Here is an 18764-nt window from a genome sequence, read left to right on the forward strand (position 1 = left end):
ATCAGCAGGTCCCTAAAAATAAAACAACCACTCATATCTGGAAGTCTCTTGCACTGAACTGTGGAAACCTCCCTTACTACATTAGAGAGCTAATCAATTTCTTTCGCAAGTTTGAGGATGTGTGCTGCTCATTGATTTCTAAAAGGTTCCCTTGACACCTCCCTTGGTAATTACTGTGTCTTCAGCAAGCAGCCAGCTCTAGAGTTTGAATCCCCGGTGAAATATTCAATTGAGATGTTGCTGAAGAACAGCGAATAGGAAGCAAAACTTGGACACAGTGACAGAGTTTACTGGTTTGTTTTTAAACTTTCTATCTCACTAAACTTGTGAAGCAGCTGGTAGAGAGGCAGCCAAGTGCCTGCAAAAAGGAGGCTGGAGAACATACAGCAAGTGCATCAGGAGCTGTCTTGCTGCTCATTTATGGTAATTTCTGATGCTGATTTAGTCAGCTATGAAGTGAAACACATCCATGTGCACCTTCCTATTGCTGCTTCCTAAAGCTTCTCAGAATAATTAACAAGTGTGATATTTTCTTTCAGCACAAACAGATCAAGATTAAACCATGTTGTGGGGGAGATAAGCTAAAGGTCACTGGGAAATTTCATAAGCTATAAATGCATTAGTATAATTAGCGCTCACTGGTACATCAAGGTGGGATCAGGAGTGTCAGGCTGGGTTCTATTTTTGACGAGAGTGATGTCTCATTACCCACTCCCCCAAGTAAAAGCCTACTTCTTATCATCCAAGCATCATCAGATTTATGCAGAGGGCTCCTGCTATGGGGAAATGTGTCAAGACGTTCACCTTGCTAGGAGGAAGATGGTGTTGCCCTGGCAGCAGCACTCGTAACAAATGTTTTTTGAGTGCCCGGAGACACATCACGGCCAGGCAAGGCATTCTGTCTCTTAGTTAAGCATGAGACCTTTCCACACTGAAGCCACTCCAGCTCCGGTCCTTCTGTGCTTTCAGAAGGATACCATGGACTTTTTCCCCCAGGCTAAAGCTGCGATATAGCGATGCCGTGCATTGTTAAATATCCACTGCAATTCATGCTGGGGAGCTGCATTTCATCAAGTGAAAAGAGAGATGTTTTATTTTCTTTAATTCTGTAATGGGCCTTACAGTCCTCAGAGACTGAAAAGTGCAGCAGAAAAACAAGAGTTCCTCACTAAAATGAGTGAAGTCTTAGACACCGACAAAAACAAACTGTCTGCATTTCTAAACCTAGTATTCAGCTTATCGAATAATAAAAAAGAAATGGTAATATCAAAACTGTGTCCGCCTTCCTTTGAAATCCATAGGATCGCTGCTTCTTGAATTTTTCTTTATTCTTGTGGTGTCACACAGCAAGAGTGATAAAGATCTCAACAGCAAGCAGAGCACTGTCTTGCAGCATCTATGTAAGGAGTGAAGTAGTACATGACCACTGATTGTAAAACTTCAACCAGTATCTCGTTATACCGATTTGTACTGTGCTCCCGTTAAAAGTAGCCGAGACCTGCTGAGTTGGTAGAGAAATGCCTAAGCCTACCAGGGATTTGGGGCAATGTCAAGACGCTCTACAGAAGAAGGAATCCAGGCGATGTTCCAAAAGGAATGTCCGTGCCAATCTATCCATATAATAAATCATGATATCCTGGTAGATAGGATCAGCTCCAAAAACAGTTTTTACTTCGCAGAAGAAACAAGCTCAAATCAAAGTGATATTTGAATTTAGAACTGCATTTCAGCAACATGAGGAAAAATAACAGTATCGAGTAAAGAGAAAAGGGAGGAAGGATTAGGGGGTAAGGGAGGCTTACTTGCTTTGCTACCTTACCCGAACGGAGCTGCTTGATTCTCCCATTGCTAGTTGCAGTGTCGACAGGCAGGAAGTCCTTGAACCAGGAGATTTCAGGATCAGGGTTACCACTGGCAGCACAGAGCATTGTGGCTGTGCGGGCCTTTTCCACCACCTTCAGCTGCGGGCCCATATCAATGGTTGGGAAGCCAGCTGGGAGATGGTCTTCTGCAAGAGAAAGAAAAAAAAAAACCACAAGGTTAAAGAGAAAGGTTCCAGCATAGAGATGGGATACGGTTGTAGGGACAGCAGTAACATGGTACAGCATCTGTGCCTCTGCTGGAAAACAGCATCCAGACTTCCCTACTGAGAAGGTTTTCAAGCCCTTAAAGCACATTAGGCTCTATAATGAGCATTCATTATACCAATAGAAGCTTCCACTAAATTTAACTCCGTTTAAATCAATTGCCTTGGGAAACGTCCATAATTTTCATTGATACGTAAGCTTCTTCTATTGTTGTTAATAATTCAGTAAAAGCAGGTATTTGCCTTTTTGTGGGAGGACCGAGTTGAAGATAACAGACAAACAAAACGCCAAATAGTTTGAGGCATCTTGAAAAACAACAGCTAAACAATAAAAACCCTTAGAATGGTCCAGAGAGGCCCATTTGCTCTTTTTTGACTAGGAACATTCTGTCACACTGGTAGGATAGATTGTAAATCTCTTCCTCATGCCCCCAGATCTGATTCAGAAGGCTTTTAGAAACTAATGAATGTAAAGCTAATGAGCCACACTCTGCTCATGAGCCGCCTTGCCAGGCTGTGCCGTGGCAAGCTCCTGGTGCATTTTCTGGGCTGCAGAGAGCAACGGAGGTGTGCGACAAATGGCCAGTGCACGCTCTGGCATGTCTCACTGAAATACCATAAAACGAAGCACCACCAGAACTGCTGAAGCCGTTCATACAGCAGGTACAAAAATAGTTAATTGGGTTTGCTGCTGCAGAGCATGCTCAGGTAGGCTGGGTTGAATACATTAGGCAGCCTTCACTGATAAGCCAAGGCATGCTCCAACATCGTCATTCAATAGCAGCTGCAGAACAGAGCTCATTTACTCATTCTGTAGCAAGATGTACTGTACTCTGCTAAGCCTGAACTGCAATCAAAAGGACATGCTTTCACAGAAAAAAAAAAAGAACTTGAAGAACATTAAGAAGCTTTTAAAGCATCAGAAACTCAATTATTTTCAGTATGTTTCTTTCTCCCCCCCCGTTTTAAGGGAACTTAAGCAAACCATCTTCTCTGGCAAATCCAATTCTGCAAGGCTCCCAGCTCACTGCAGTGATTAAACAAGCAAGATCTCAGCATTTTCCAAAGTCCTGGAGGAGTCTGAACTTGCTGCAGCCTGATTTTTCCTGTTATGTCACACATCTGGACCTGTATCCCCTAACTCTTGACAGGACAGTGCTAGCAACAGGCCACCTCAGGTACTTCCTTCTGCCTGTTCTGCTATACCTGCAGCACAAACACAGCCTTCGGTAGCTAATCTTAGATAATTCTTCCCTAAGATGATCTCAGGAGAATTCCCAAGACCCATGACTTGTTTGTACATCCAGACTGCAGCAGAAGGCAACATCTGCTGTAAACAAAACGTTGCCCTGGAATATTTTTTTGCTAGGTAGATGAGAGTGGCTATGAGACATCCACGGTTTTCTAAAGGAAAAAAAGGTTCCTGATGCTTATTAAGAGTACAAACCTTATTGTGTCTCCCAGGCCTCCCTAGAAGCTTCTCTCATCATGAGCAAACATAAAAGGAATATTTAAAATATATATATATATTTATTTATTTATTAAATGAAAGGTACCAGTGGAAACCAGTTCTTTTTTTAATTTGCTCTCCATTGATTTTCAAAGACGAAAGGTACATAGAGCTTAACTAGAATGACACCAGAGCTAGCATTCAATAACAAGCAACAGAAGCACTCAATACTGAGCAACCACAATGCATACTCCTGCATGGCTGAAAAGAAACAAAAGCAGGGCACACACAGATGTACAACACGGTATAGATTGAAAAGCAAAGGAAGATACATAAGAGAAGTGGAAAACGATGACATGCCCTTGGATCAAGGCCACGTTTGCCTAAAGTGCAGCACCTTGCTATTTATGATATTGGAGGCACAGATGTTTATTCTGGGAAGGCTGAAACCCTGACGTGATCTAATCTAATCACCACACTTAGTATTTGCAGTCTTTCCCGGTTTGTTTAAGATTTTACACAGAACACACTAAGCGAAGTATCACCTCGTTAACTTCGTCCAAAGTCTGTGTGGAGGCTTAGCAAAAGCTAAAAGTAAATCCGAAACCAGCACTTGTGCAAGAAATCTCTTCCCATCCACAATGATCCTTCTTCCACAGAAATGAGAGAGGGCAGAAAACCTTTCACAGGCACGCGACCCCGAGCAGGTTGCGACGAGCCACGAACCAGCAGAAGTGGTAGGAGCTAACCTTGACTTCACTGGGCGCAACAGGGAAATGCTGACTACAAAGACCCTGGAGCAAAGCTACCTCTGCCCTTCTAAGAATCCCAAACGAGGCCTGTCCTGGGCTCCAGAGATGAGCCCAGTGCCGGGTTCACCTGCTGCTAGCTCTGGGCTGCCCCCAGGGTCCTGCACCGGGCCTAGGCCGTGCTGTCTGGGCCTTGAACTCAAGGGGAGGACGAGCCCCTTGTCTGGAGGTGGCCTCCAGTGCCTGTGCTATCTGGAAGCGGGGACTTCAGCTGCTGCCCGAGCCCTCCTGGGTGTGGAGAAACCCTTTTGGGGTCGGCACAAGGCCATGCCTCATGTCAGCAGCGCTCCTGTGGAGACCAGGGGGCTCCGCTCCAGCCCGGCTGGGCGGCACTGGCTCACCGGGACAGCAAGGGATGTCTCCGCGTCCAACCACTACAGGCAACGATAGGAGTTCAGAGCTGTTCTTGCCTTGCCTTCCCCTCTGGCAAAAGTCTAATCTAGGTCTAATTAGGAGGCTCAGTCATGCCTCGGCTCCTTCCAGCCCTCGCTAGCTGTACTAACTTGTCCGCACACGGAGCTCGTCAGTAATAGCTATCCTCCTGTTCGTGCCAATATGTGGATACTCTAATTCTAGAAAATGAGCTTGTCAGCACTTGGTTTTATTCAAGGACACTTAGTATGCTTTGAATACACATTAAAACAGGCTCCGGACTTACTTCCAAGTGCAAACTATCTAGAAACCAGCTCTTTCTGGGATTCAGATACTGTCATGGGGTGTAGCTCAGGTAGGCCTTAGATTAGAGCAGCAAAATCCAGCCACAAGCAGGAGTTTTTCAGGCGCTGCAAGCTCTAATTCCCTCCTTGGAGAAAAGCCATGAAAGCAGGAATGACAGAGAGGAAAACAAGAAGAGAAGAGAGGGAGACTGAGAAAGAAAGAAGTGGATTTTGCAACTGCAAACCGAAACGTGGAAAAGCCCCGGCCAGGCTGAGGTCTTGCTAGCAGCAGTCACCGAGGAGCCAGGAATGTCCCTCTGGCATCTAGCATGACAGCATGTGCCGAGGATATCTCATCCTGCTCACTTGACAGCTCGCCTTGCTAATCCCCTTTCCGAGGTGACAGAAATCTAACCCCCCTGCTCCTGCGGTTCTTTTGTGCCGCAGATTTCCCATCTTTAAGGGGGAAGCGAAAGTAAGGAGCCTTTCTTACAGCCCCGGACTGGAGCTGAGGCCTCCTTTACAGCTGCTGCAGTTACACAGCGAGCTCGTTCACAGGCTCACCAGAAAAACACCTTTCTTGAGGCTGCTGCTGTCAGACACACAACCATTGGGGCGTCCTTATTTTCTACATCGCTCCAAGTATCAACTGAGGATAAGAACACCGAGGCAATTGCAACTTCTGTCTTTTGAGAAGCATGGATCAGCCCCAGCGTGGAGCGGTGTAACAGCTGCTTACCGAAAGGCCTGCAGAAGAGCCCATGGGGAGCACAGCTGTTGATGGCTGAATCCTGCAGGATTAGCCCCAGGGTCTTGCTCAAAACTTGTAATCTCTCACAGAAGTGAAAAACTGGCGGGCTGGATATCAGGTTCCTGCTGGCGCAAACCCCAGATGGCACCCAGTGGTCTTGCAGCCATGCAGCTGTGCTTTGCAGGTCATATCATGACTTGGCACCTGCAAAATCTTCCCCCTACCACTGTGAATTTCCTTTGTGTCAACATAATTCTCAGAAACAGTATTTTAGAGAAGACAGTGAAAACTGTAAACACATTTATGGGTGTTATTTGTCATATTCCTCTTCCTATAAGAGCCAAGCCTGCTTAGTATCATGAGTCCAATTGTTTGGACTGCTGAGGGAGAGGAAAAAAAAATGATATTCAATATAATTTGGAAATAGCAAGAAGTAACTTTTCTATATGTTACAGCCCTAGCTATAAGGTTAAATCTCTTATAATCTATCAAAAACCATTGCCCCACTGGAAGGGGTGTTCTCAACTCATTTCTGGAGAGAGATTGGACCTTATCCGCTCTCAGGGCTGAAAATAGCTTATCTAGCCCACTGGCTTCTGCCAGCATGCATCAGCTGAGGAACTTCAAGCCCAACATTGGTTTTAGGGTAGGAATGATTAAAACACAAAGCTGCTTTGTTTTCAGTTCTGCCAGCTAGCTGAAGCCACACAGGAGTATGCAGTGCTCGGGACAAGGCAGGAAATGGATTGAGGGCAGAGGGAGATCTCTGATAAATGCATTTGACTGCAGTCAGCATTGCACAGGAGCAGAAGGCACATATTGAAAGCTATTTCACTTCTTCCCTACCGGCTCAGTGAGCTAGGCTGGGATCTCACCCAGTTAAAGCCACCAGCGCTGAAGCAATCCTGGTAAGAGGCAGAGGTCTGGAGCAATATAACGGGATGCTGGAGGGGTCTGCAGGGGTAACCCTTGCCTACTGGACTCCCATTTGATGGATCAACGGAATTACTCGACACATTTTACAAGCTTCCAAAGCTCCCTTTGAGGCACTGAAACACGTTAGCAAATGCTAAATTATCAGTGCAAGAAAGATAGCCTGGGTAGTCGGTGATATTAACTAATGAAAGATGCAAGCTAGGAAGATCGTAAGCACACCACAATCCAGGACATCTGTTTGCTGAATAAACAGCCCTAATTCCTTCAGCACAGGTTACACAGCACAGCTATTCAATTACCGCAAGACAATCAAAAGCACTCGAGCAATCCAGCGGCCCAGAAGAACGGCATCATTTTCCATGATAAGAAAACCCTGACACGGCGCTGCTCAGGTTCAACTGATGCTGCACAAAGAGCAGTTTATCAGCCATTTTGAGGCGACGCTCTCTTCCTGCATGCCTCCTTCTTACAAAAGCTCCCTGAGAGGCTCACCGACAACATTATCCAAATTTGTGGCCTCTGAAGGCTGCCTGGTGCCAGGCTGTGCCTGCACGGGGAGGAGGAAGGAGCGAGTGCGGCTGTGCGTGCTCGCTGCCGGAGCCAAGTCTCATGCAGGCTAATTAATGCCTCGTCGACATTGGCACCGCCCTGTAATTGCCTAAGGAAAAGGTGGGGCAGTGAAACCAACCTGTTTCAAAGGCAGCAAAGTATTAATTACTGGGTTAGCAAGTATAAAACAGTTTCAGGCAGGCAGAAAACACAAACAGTCATCTATTGATGACAAGGCTCTTAATGACAAATCTGCCAGCTTTATATGACATCACGCCAACGTGACACGCTGAAGCCGCCTGCTGAAAACGAGGAGAAGGGTGCAGATGAATGGGTGGGTGTGGAAATTAGCTCCAGAAGGACTTTTCTGTGTCACGGTGTAACCACATGAATTACTGCACAAGAGCTTACAGTAAACAAAGTATTTGCTATCTCTCAGAAAGATCACAGCAGCAGCAGCAACAAAACAGTTCACAAAAGAAAGAATCTGAGTCAGTCCAAAACAAAGAAAGTACTGTAAGGAAAATTCAAGAAAATACGAGACTAGACACGGCAGAAGAGGATAAACTGTCAGGCTGATGATTCTTGCCCCGGGGGCTGGCGGCGTGGGAGCTCGCTGGTCCTGCTCATCCTGGAGGTTATGAGCCCATAAAACACCCACTGGAGACAGGGCTAACCTTCAGCTGCCAGAAGGGTGCTGCTAACAACGTCCCTCTATGGCTGGATGGCTGTTACCTCTCGGGCAGGGCTGTCCTGACCTCCTGCGTGTCATGGAGGGGCGCAGGGTGGCTTTGCAGATGCGGGTGCTCCTGGGAACGAGGCATGGCAGCGCCTCCTGACCGGCCCCACCGTGGTTTCAGGCCATGTCCTGGCACTGCTTCTCACCCTGCTCCCATGAATGTGGTGGTCGGGGAGTGCAGGGCCACGGCAGCGATGCCAGGGCTGGCACAAGCCCTCCGTTAGCCACACACTGGCCCTGAGCACTCTCTCCTGCCCGGGGCCTAGCCTTGGTTTGCCAGGCGTGAGAGGGGACCGTATCCCCACGGGATGAAACAAGTTGTTTCTCCCAGTCCTAAAGATGGTGTTACCACCCACCCAACCTTCCTGCCTGCCTCACGATTCCTTCCAGCCTGCCCCAAGGAAGCGGCTGGGACGAGAGGTGGTGCCACAGACGCACCGCCAGCCCTCCATTAGAGCACAGCCTCCTTCCCGCTGAGAAGCACCGCAGCACGCCGCTGCCAAAGCCCTCCTGGTACACCAGACGTAGCCACACGCCAACCAGCAGCGGCCTAAAGGTTTTTCTATGGGGTAGCTAATCCAGTCTGGATTCAGGCCTGGACACAGAAAAGAGCCACAGCTGAAAGGCGCTGACGGAGGCACCCTCCAACACTGCATCCCCAGGCATGGCCCAAGGAAACGCGGGAGAAAGGTCCCTCGGGGGGGCACCCAGCCGCTGCCACGGCCTTGCACTCCTCCGGCCTGGGGTCTTCAGAAACACTGCGACATCGGCTGCGATGGCCGGGTGCAGCCCCAGCTCCAGGCAGGGACAGGCAATTCCTCTCTCTTCTTCCCAGATAACGACTTGTGACCTGTGCTTCTCAGAGGGCAGTGGCAAGATGATTAACGGCTGCTGAAGCTGACTCAGAGCCGACCAGGAGTGAGCAGTCAGTCACACACTTCGGCAAATTAAAGGTTTGCACATACAACCCACTGTTTCAGCCCATAGTTTAGGGATCTTCCTAAGCTATGACAACATCTGCTCAGGATGTTTTAGCTGTGGAGTCTGCTATCAGCTAGGAGACCTCAACCTATCCTCGAAGAAAGCAATTATTTACACCTTTATCAGCTTAGACTGCAACAGTGAGACAGCGTTCACGAAATCCCTACTGCCACATCGTCCTTCAGCCAGCCCTGGCCACCTCTCCTTGCTTTCCGTTCTGGCTTCCTTTCTGTGACAGTCACACATACAGTCTTAGTCCTAAACTCAATGTTTTTGCAAGACTTAGGCCTGGTATATAAAAAAAAGTGGAAAAAAATAATGAGAAGGAGGACTATAGTAGCAGCTTATCTGCCCTTGGCCTAAACAAGCTCCATACACAGGGCAGAGCCTGCCCAAGCTGACGGCAGAACCTTGTAGGCTGGTGGGAAGCGTGGCACAAAGCCCCTTGGGAGGTGGTGGCCACCCTAAAGCTCCTGCTCCAAATCCAAGCCCGGTATTATGCCACAGGTGTAGAGCAATGTCCATAGACAAGTCATCTCAAACCCATCAAAATGCAAAGAAACACCCAACCAAGTAGTTTTTCAAGAGAGACCAGAGAAACCAGACAATCGTGTTAACGAAGTACAAAAAATGGCTTAGGCTGTGAGGTGCTCAGAGCCATTTAAGGGTTCAAAGTATAGCACAGCAGAAACTACAGCAAGAAATGTCAAGAATGTGGGTGAGGAAGAGCTTACACACAAGTAAAACTGATCACCTCTGCAAAGTTCCCTGACTGAGCAAGTGCCCCTTCCTTAACCCTTGCTTGGGTAGAAATTTTGTTTATTCCTTCCCCACAAAAAAAAAAAAAGAAGTATAATTTCAAATAGGTAAAAATAGAGTTTTGTGGGATAAGATTAGATTCTTTCAACAACTATTACTTACAAAAAAAATAAATACAAACAAAACCTAAAACCAGCAGTTGGAAGCATGCCTTTAAAACGCTCACAAAAGTTCTTTAAGCACGATGAATTCAAAAAGGTTTTGCAGCCAGCTATTAAGACTCCACAGTAAAGGAACAGTAAAAGACACCCAAGCTGTGCTTTCAGGCAGGACCGTGCCATTTGTTAGCACCAACTGCTGAATAAAACTGCCCGTAGACTTATTTTCAAAGCATTGTTTCTTTTTAATACTTTATACCGAGAAATAGAGCCCAAGTACTGTCACTGCACGTTTCCTTGTGACAGAATATATAAACATACTCCCACTAAAACATACCCAAAACTTCAATCCTTTCAGAGAAAAGCTTGTAAATGGCTCTTTCTGGTGCTCTAAGTCATTTATGAATTCCCTGCATTTTCCATACCACTTCACCTGCACTGATGTGATATGTCATTAGCATAGAGATTTTCATTTTTAAGATGTGCAATCAATAATGCATTTCCATATGTCATTAAATACAACGTGTGGTTAAATTAATGGGGCATTTGACTTTTGATCCATTTATGTTTGGTTGCAGCTCAGTGCAGGAAAAAATGCATGAGAACTGAGTTAATCTGACAGCAGAGCTCTCCCACGCTTTCTAACACAGAGTTTCAGATTAATGTGAAGCATTCCTGCTGCCGCTCAGCTGGAATACTAAATCTGTTCATTTCCACTTCACAGGCCAGAATGCAAGATTTTCGGTCACTTAACTCCTACTGAAAGGGCCAGATCGTGCTAAAATCTCATTTTTATTTAGCCCCTGCAGCCTGGCTGCATCGCCGCCAATCCAGTGGCTTCTTCTCTTCTGGGGGAGCATAGCAGCCTACCAAAGTGATGGCCAGCAAGTCTACATGAAAAAACTTTAGGATCAGGGACAGGAAGAAGCTGTATGTTTTGATAAAATATCCTGCTGAAAATGGCTGATTTCCTAATAGTTGTTCCAACATGGGAAAGAGTTCCTACAAGAGAAAGCCTTTCCTTGCATTTAAACTACTGTAGAGGAAGGCATTCAGACAGCATGGTAGAGCAGCAATTGCTGACTTTTTAAGGATAATCGCTGTGATATTACTTGAAAGAGAAAAATAACCCCCTTTTGTCTGTCCTTCACCCTCCCCAAAACCCCCAGTCAGAAACTCCTGAGAACGTTTTAAATGTTCTGGAAATATTAGCTTGGAAATTGAAAGTTAAGTTTGTACTGGGGAGGAGCCAGAGAGTCATTAGAGAACACACAAATATGCTCCAGTTCTGGGATTCACAAACTGCCGGGGCTTCAAAAGGACAACAAAGAATTCCCCCCCAAGACGAATGCCCTCCCGAAACACCTCTTTGCTCTCTGATCTTCAGGACTGAACTGCAACTTGAAGGCAACCTCCAAAGTCGCCCAGTTATGGGATGGAGCGGCTCTGTAATACCGTGAGAGTTGGAATCCCAAAGCCAGCAACCAAGGCGTGTGGGTGTGGGAAAGGAGGACAAGCACAGATTCTTACAAAAAGCAAGGCTCCTTTGCAGCAAAAGAGCTGGAAAGCACCAGCCCTGGTGCTCAACCGCCTATTTTGCTCCCCACCTCCCTGTATCACCTCTTCCCTGACCCTGTGCCTTTTCTCCAGTGCCATCCTTTCCTCCCACTCTCAGTAAGTTCTCATGCACGTAGCTACATTTGCCATTTCCTTAGCTGTAGTGGTCTGTGCGCTGAGCAAGTGCTCAGAAAATATATCAAAATGTTATTAATAAGTTAGCAAAACTAGTACACAGAACCAGCCCCAGCAAAGGCCAAGCCAGTAAAACACAAATGAAATTTCTAGTCTGAGGTTTTATTTCTTTAAAGAAGAAAGAGAAAATTACTTCAAGAAAATGTTCCTATCTTGAGATCAGGTACCTCGGTGAGTCTGAAAATTTCTCACGTATCTTTTCTCAGAGAAATGCTGTCTTCAAACGAAACAATAAACGTGAAGTTTCAGTGCATTTGTTCTGTTGCAGCCAACTCAGGCATAGAAAGTCTGCAGGCACAGAAATCGTTCCTAAAACGTAAGAAGGGCTTTAATCTAATCTGAACTCCAGACAGATCAGTGATATGGCAAATCACTGCTTTCTATTCAGAAGTTTTAAAATATTCTACCACATAAAACATCTTGAGATACTCGGTAAGTAACTTTATTTACGTGGTGGGGAAATGACTTCTTATAAAGGGGAAGAACACAAGACTTGACCAGAGTCAGGGAGAGAAATACTGCCTCACTGTGGGTTTTGTCTCTTCACGTAAGACACCACTTTCTAGAAGCTCCGTTAATTGCCCTGGCTCCAGCAGCACTTTAGATGGAGACTCCAGTTACCTTAACAGTCTTTCAGAGACCATATGAAGGAGAAAAGCCCTCAGCGAAAGACCAGCAGCACGCCCGTGACTGCGCGCCACCATAAATAAGACATTATTCCCAGACAAGTGGTGGTCTTAATGCTGGGATGATGTAATTGATCAGAGTGTAAGAGAGGACACACACTCCTTACCCAGAGAGCTAGAGTTACAGAGGTTCAGCATCCTATTTACTGCTTTGCCACAACACCCATCTTTTCTGAAAGATGCACCACAGAAGGAGCGGCTGACAAATTCAGCCAAGGCTTTAAACAAATCCCCAGTGCAAGCCCTCATGAATTAAAGAGCACGCAACAGATAAATGGAAAGCTGGCAGTGAAACCACATCAAGGCCAAGTGGATAAAAAAAAAAGAAAGGCACCTCTTGGCTCCCGTGGTACGCATCTTAACATAAACCGCACGCGGGAGATCAGCTACAATTCCTTTGCTTTTCAAGAAAAACACATTCCCTAACGTTAAATGTATTTGCTGTTAGGCAAAGGCCCAGTTTTACCAATGAGCACTAGAGAAACTGTGGCTTTGCCCCGTCTCCCTGGCAGGCGAGGAGGGCTGCAGAGCTTGGTGGCACGGGCCTCCTACTTCCCAGCTGGGCGGGATGGGTTGTCCTCGAAGCTGGTCCTTTCCCTTTCCCCAAAACATTGCCAGGCACAGACCAAGAAAGCTGAACAGATACCTGGATTTGGCAAGCTTCAGCCTCACTGTGCTAAGAAATTAACTTAAGGAAAACTTTAAAAGGGTGTTTCCCTCTTGAAAATGCCGAATACTTGGCCTTCTTCTGAAGACAAGCTGCTATTTTTCCGCTGCAGCTAATTCCACTTTTATTTAGGAAAATCTCTGCATCATCTCCACACCACTGGCTGGAAGAGCAGCCCCTACAGCAGCTGTTGAGGTTTCCTCTTCTTTTTTTTTTAATGGTAAGTCACAGAGAAGGAAAAAAGATAGGCAGTGGGGGCTTCCCAGGAGCTTCTCGTGCGCTAAAGCCAAGGTTCAGGATTAGCAGAACTGAGCACAGCTACTGGGGGATGCCACCCACACCCCCCCAGACAAGTTTTCTTTCGTTCCCGACTGACGGCAGACAGAATTCAACAGACAAGGGCTAAGCACAACAAGGCCGCAAGTCTCAGAAAACGATTACAGGGGAACTGAGTGCAGGAATTGGTTCGCCTCCCTTACTGCCAACCATCTCCCCTCCTGCCCCTTCCGTACGCAGGCAGCCAGAGGTGCTGCTGCCTGTCCCGTGTGGTGTTTCTGTGCCAGATCCACAGCCTGGCTTGCAGACGGAGCTGTCCCTATCGACTCCCTGGGAACTCAGGTGTTCCCACTGCACCACAGGGAATGTCCCTGGGCTCGCCAGCCCCACTGCACGTACGTGGAGCAGTGCCACACGCTCACCCACGTTGCCAGCACGGAGGAGTTGCCCTCGGCGCGGCGCAGGCACGGTGCGTGCGTGGTGGCTGCTTCCACTGCCGCTGCCAGCTCAGGAAACCGCCGCCTCTTTCTTTCACCGAGCTCAGGTCAGACCAGATTTTCCGGTAGAGATTACAACTGCACTATTTACATTCATATACCCAAGGGGAAGAGACCCCGGCTCTGCTGGAGCAGATGTCCCAGCAGGAAGTTCGGAGGCTAAAAAGCCCATTTTAAAGCCGCAGCAGCCTCCCCGACCTGCTCCACCATGGCCCAGGCGCTTTCGCTGCCCAGCCGAGCAGCTGACACGCCGAGCGCTCAGGGCAAGGCGTCGGGAGCGACAGCACAAGGCCGTGGTTTGATTTACTGCCAGGCGAGCACCGGGTGCTGGCGGTGACCACGCGAGGAGAGGTCAGGCAGCGCCGTCCTCTATTTCGGCATGTCAGCGGCGGCTGCGCTAACGCGCTCCCAGATTAGACCGCCGGAGCTGGAGATGAGAGCATGCTTGGGTATAACTAATTGGAAATAGGCCCTGAATTCCTAATAACCAAAGTTATCGTCCCTGGGATTTATGCCAAATTAGAGACAATTAATTTTCCTCTCTTGATTATTACGCACCTTAATAGCTCTGTCCTTGAGTCAGTTCCATCCTTCATGCGCAGAGCTCTTCAGCTCAGTCTCTAAAATTTGATGTGCATGAAGAACGGTTAATAAGAAAGTTCTGAATCAAATCCTAGTTACCGTATCAAAATCTCTCATGTTTTACAACAGTGGAAAAAACAATTGGATTCAAAGCCTACTTCAGATCCTAGATTATAAAGGCATTTGCCGCATAGCCTCTGCACTCCAGTCTTTAGAGGCCTTAAACAATTCCACATTTCCCTTTAAAATGTTCTTTTAAAATATCACATGGCAGAATATACAGATAATCAGGATTGTTTTCATTAAATGATTTCAGTGAAGTTCACTGGCTTTATTTGATATACAAAAGACTATTTAACCTTCTCCCAAGGTACTCCCCTGATGTAATTACAAGCAGGAGATGAGGCACGGCTCTCCCAGCTGCAACCACTAACAGGAAAGAAAACTTTCTGCTAAGCAGAGGTCGCTGTACGTTTTTCCTAGAGGATGCAAGAGGCGGCTATCTCCTTGCAGATAGTAGTGCTGTGAATCTGTGTTTCCCCAGCTCAGAGCATACAGGCCACTGCTGTCAGGACGATTCAGCTAGAGAAGGTAAGAACACGTGTGGTTAAAGTAACGTAACGGCTGGCACTCCTGTCCCAGGCATCCCTCACATGCGAAGTGAACAAGACTTCCCATCCCCTTCCAGAGAGGCAACAGCAAACCCTGCAGCAAGGCCCTGCTGAGGCCTGAAGACACGGCAGTGATCTTCAGGGCTTATTGGGAATCTGACCACAAGCTCGCTTGGGACACAAGAGCACACTTGCCAAGGACAGAAGGGGAACTGGCTGAAGCTCAGCTGCTCACTGTGCTGAGCTGACAACCACCACAAAATGCCAGGGGACACCCTGCACAGTGAGACCCTGGTGCTGGAGACAATCACGGGGGCCTCAGACTCCTTGGGAAAACGTTGCTCTTCCTTCCAGAGAGGGGTTTTTAAGAGCCATGACCTGCCTGAGGGAAGACAAAGTGGGGCCTGATCCTATCTGTGGAAAATCAATACAGCCCCAGTCTTCTCCAGATGGAGTGCAGCCTCCTCGTGACTGGCCCCGTGTCTCAGCAGCTGGAGAGGGATCTTGGGGTTTTCCCTAGGAGGCAGAAACAGCAGGGAAACCACAGACCCACACAAGCTGAGCCGCCTGCTCCTGAGGCTTACACACCACGGCCGGGGCTCTACAGCAGGCAGCAACCCGCTGTGCATTTCACATCCCCCCCACAGCAGATGATCTAGGAAGATCATTGAATTTTGCCACGTGAGAGCTGAAAATCCAGGTTTCGTACTGATGAGTCCTTGAGCTAAGGCTAACACGGCTCTCCAAAGCGGTTTACTCCCTAGTTCCTTCTTCTCTCTCTTTGCTGACATCCCTGACACGCTTGGTTTCCAACCGCCTAGAGACAGAAAGTGGCATCCTAAGCCAACGGAAATAGTGGAAGGAAAGTGTTTGGGAGATGCAAGACCTCTAGGATCACATGAAGCGGGTTGAGCAAGAAAGCATCCCCTCAACTTGTGGCTCACAAACAACCCCGGTGTGCTACAGAGCAGCAAATAAACACAGGTTCACCTTCCCACACATGCAAGCAGCAAGCAGAACATCAAAATAAATGAAGCAAGCAAAACCACAATTTCATTTGCTTGTGAGCAAATACTTTGAGACAACATGCAATGGATAGCCTACGTGTCTCTTCAGAGAGCCCTTGGATTAAAACACCTGAGAAGCCCTGGACTGCGGGGTATGGCCCCAGCAGCACGTGAAGCTGGGCTGCCACGAGCACAAGCTTTGTGCCCAGACCGTGACACGCTGAGAACAAAGGCAAAAGGTTGATTCTTCCCAGCAAACCACCTGCAAACAGAATAAACAGCATCATCTTACATTTACACTGAGAATAGAAATTAAATTAGCAAGTAGATTTTGATCATGAAGTGACCTTTAAAAATGATTGAGAGAAGAAAACATTAGCCACTGTTATTTCCTCTGACACACATCCCTCCTGAAGGCAGCTTTGTGTGCAAAATATTATTGCTAATTTTATTTTGCATTTTCAAGATGCTGTTAAGAATTTAAGATGACTCCTATGTTCTTACTTTTTCATAGATCGGCTTTGCTATCTTCTTTCTTCCTATAGGCACAAACTGGGAAAAGCCGCATAGCTGGACTTAAAAGAACTGGACAATTTTATGATGTTTAATAAGGTTTGTAGCTATAAAAGCTAAAAACGGTTAAGGGTAATGAAATCTTACGCTCTGGCGCTTAAGGTACTCTCTTCTTCTTGTCCCACATGCTGAAGGGTGAACATCGTTCACGTGGGGATGAGAAGGAAGAGCACGGCTCCTTTCAGACACCCACAGGGGCCGGCTGCTGCCCGAGGGCAGAGCCGTGGCCAGGCAGACGACAGCAGACCGCTCTGCCCTGCCATCTCTTCTCGGTCAACTGTGCTCACGGCTGACTGCACCAACACACGAACAAGTGCAGCATTTGTTGCACTAATCCTTATGAGTTTCCCCAATGAAAGTGGGCTTTGCTTTCCTCCTGGCTTAAACAGGGTTACGGAAAGATTGCCAAAAATGACACCTATTTTATGGCTTCAGCAACCACATGGTCCTTCGCCACTCTCGTCATATCTTGCTGCTTTCTCACTCACGTAAAACTGCAGAGATCACACAGAATTCATGTCTGCATTGTGACAAGCTCTTTTAAAAGTCCATACCTTCTGGAATCTGTTTTGACCTCGCATTCAGACAGACACAGTGCCATGTGCCACTCCATCCTGCACACGTTCCCTTGTGCCTGCATCAACACAAGGCTCCTGGCTGCCAATGCTTTTTCTCGGCATGCCAGGCTGATTTGCCTAAAGCCCAAATCAGGGCAGACTCACACTTCCAAAATTTGGTAACCTCTTATGGTAGCTTTTTTTTTTTTTTTTTAAATACAGTGCCACATTGTAATCACTGAACGGTGGCCCACAGACCATCTGTCAGTATCATCTTCTAAGACATTTAATCACTGCAAAGGTTTCCAACATCGGTTGGAAGGCCCTTGGCTACTTACTCTTGTGCCTTTCGTATCTGGTATTTTAAGTAGCTGAAACTGCACTAACTTCTGTGTCACAAGGGACGCTGCAAAGTGCAAGGCGGCAGGCGGGTTGTACAGATGATCCAGCGCTCCTTTGTGAAGCTGAGAACATCACAGTGCAGAGGATCGGAAGCTCCAGCAGTTTTTCCACTTCTAATACAACCACTTTCAATTCTCACTTGGCTGCACTTTTATTCCACTGCCTAAATGCATCCAGCCCAAACCTCTTCCCTCCATTGGCCCTGTGCCTCTTTCCACAATCCGGTTTTGCTGGGAACGGAGGCCACTCTGTTTGCCTGCCTGTCCTCGGGAGCATGCTCCTGCTTTCAGAAACTCTCCTGCTCCGAAGGACGGCATTACATCTGGCTTTGCCTCCTTCCCACCCATCTTTCTAGTGCACTTGTCCACTCACATAACCCACCTACATCAAATACCAGTGGTAGCACTTAAGGTAGGAAAACAAAACATGCTGTGCAGTCCCAACCACCTGACCCTAGAAGTCAGTATTCCTACAATGAGCCGTCCTGTTACCATCTATATCTTACGTCAACAAAAGAAAAAGTCTGAAATCTCAGGTATAACCGCTAGCTGAACCAGTGGCAAACACAAAGCTCCCACAGCTGTGCGCAAGAGGGGTCTCCTCAGGTATAAGCATGCGGGGAGAAATTTATTGCAGGTAAAGGCTTGGGGGTGTCCGGCCACAGAGCATGTCCTCCTCACTGCTCGCGGGGGCCAGGCCCGTCCCCGGGCATCTCTCAGTCACTGTGAAAAACCGTGCTCATCCTAGGGTGAAGTGGGGAGATGGTGAACGCTGCTCCGAGTGTTTGGGGCAGGCTGCAACAGGCTGCGGCTCCTGTGGGACAGGTCTGTCAGCACCTCCTGCCCTGCCTGGGCTGCCCGCAGGCCCATATGAACAGGACCAGGCCCTGCGTGCCCCGCGGCTGGGGTCGGACAGAGCCGAGCAGCCACTGCACGCCACAAGCAGGGGGCTGCCGGCACCTCGTCCTGTGTGGGTCTGTGCTGGGTTTGCTGGTGGGCTGAGCGACGGGCACCATGTGCCCGGCAGCCCCGCGGGGTGAGCCCCGTCCCCCTCGCAAGGCGCCCGCTGCAGTCCTGCCCGCCGCCGCTGTGCGAGGAGCCGCTCGTGAATTCGCCCATTTGCAAGCCGCGTGCAGCGCGAGGCATCGCTGCAAACTCGTAATTAAATTCATTACTCCATACAATTTTAAGCCATTCTTCAAATAATTACAGTAATTTGATAAGCAGAAATCACATAAACCTGCTGCAGTTTTATCTCTCCCATTTGCTGTCTGAAGGAAA

General features: G+C 47.7%; 1 protein-coding gene across 8 annotated transcripts in view; it reads right to left on the reverse strand.

Annotated features, from left to right (window-relative positions):
• PTPRF (protein tyrosine phosphatase receptor type F) overlaps positions 1 to 18764 on the reverse strand; it is a 371326-nt gene that overhangs the window by 99521 nt on the left and 253041 nt on the right. For all 8 annotated transcript variants that reach the window (XM_080603450.1, XM_080603448.1, XM_080603454.1 and 5 more), the window contains one exon: positions 1820 to 2008. In XM_080603450.1, the coding sequence (XP_080459576.1) occupies positions 1820 to 2008 (189 nt within the window). The remainder of the gene's footprint in view (positions 1 to 1819; positions 2009 to 18764) is intronic.

Source organism: Anser brachyrhynchus, assembly GCF_964034855.1.
Source record: "Anser brachyrhynchus genome assembly, chromosome: 8".
NCBI classification, from domain to species: domain Eukaryota; kingdom Metazoa; phylum Chordata; class Aves; order Anseriformes; family Anatidae; genus Anser; species Anser brachyrhynchus.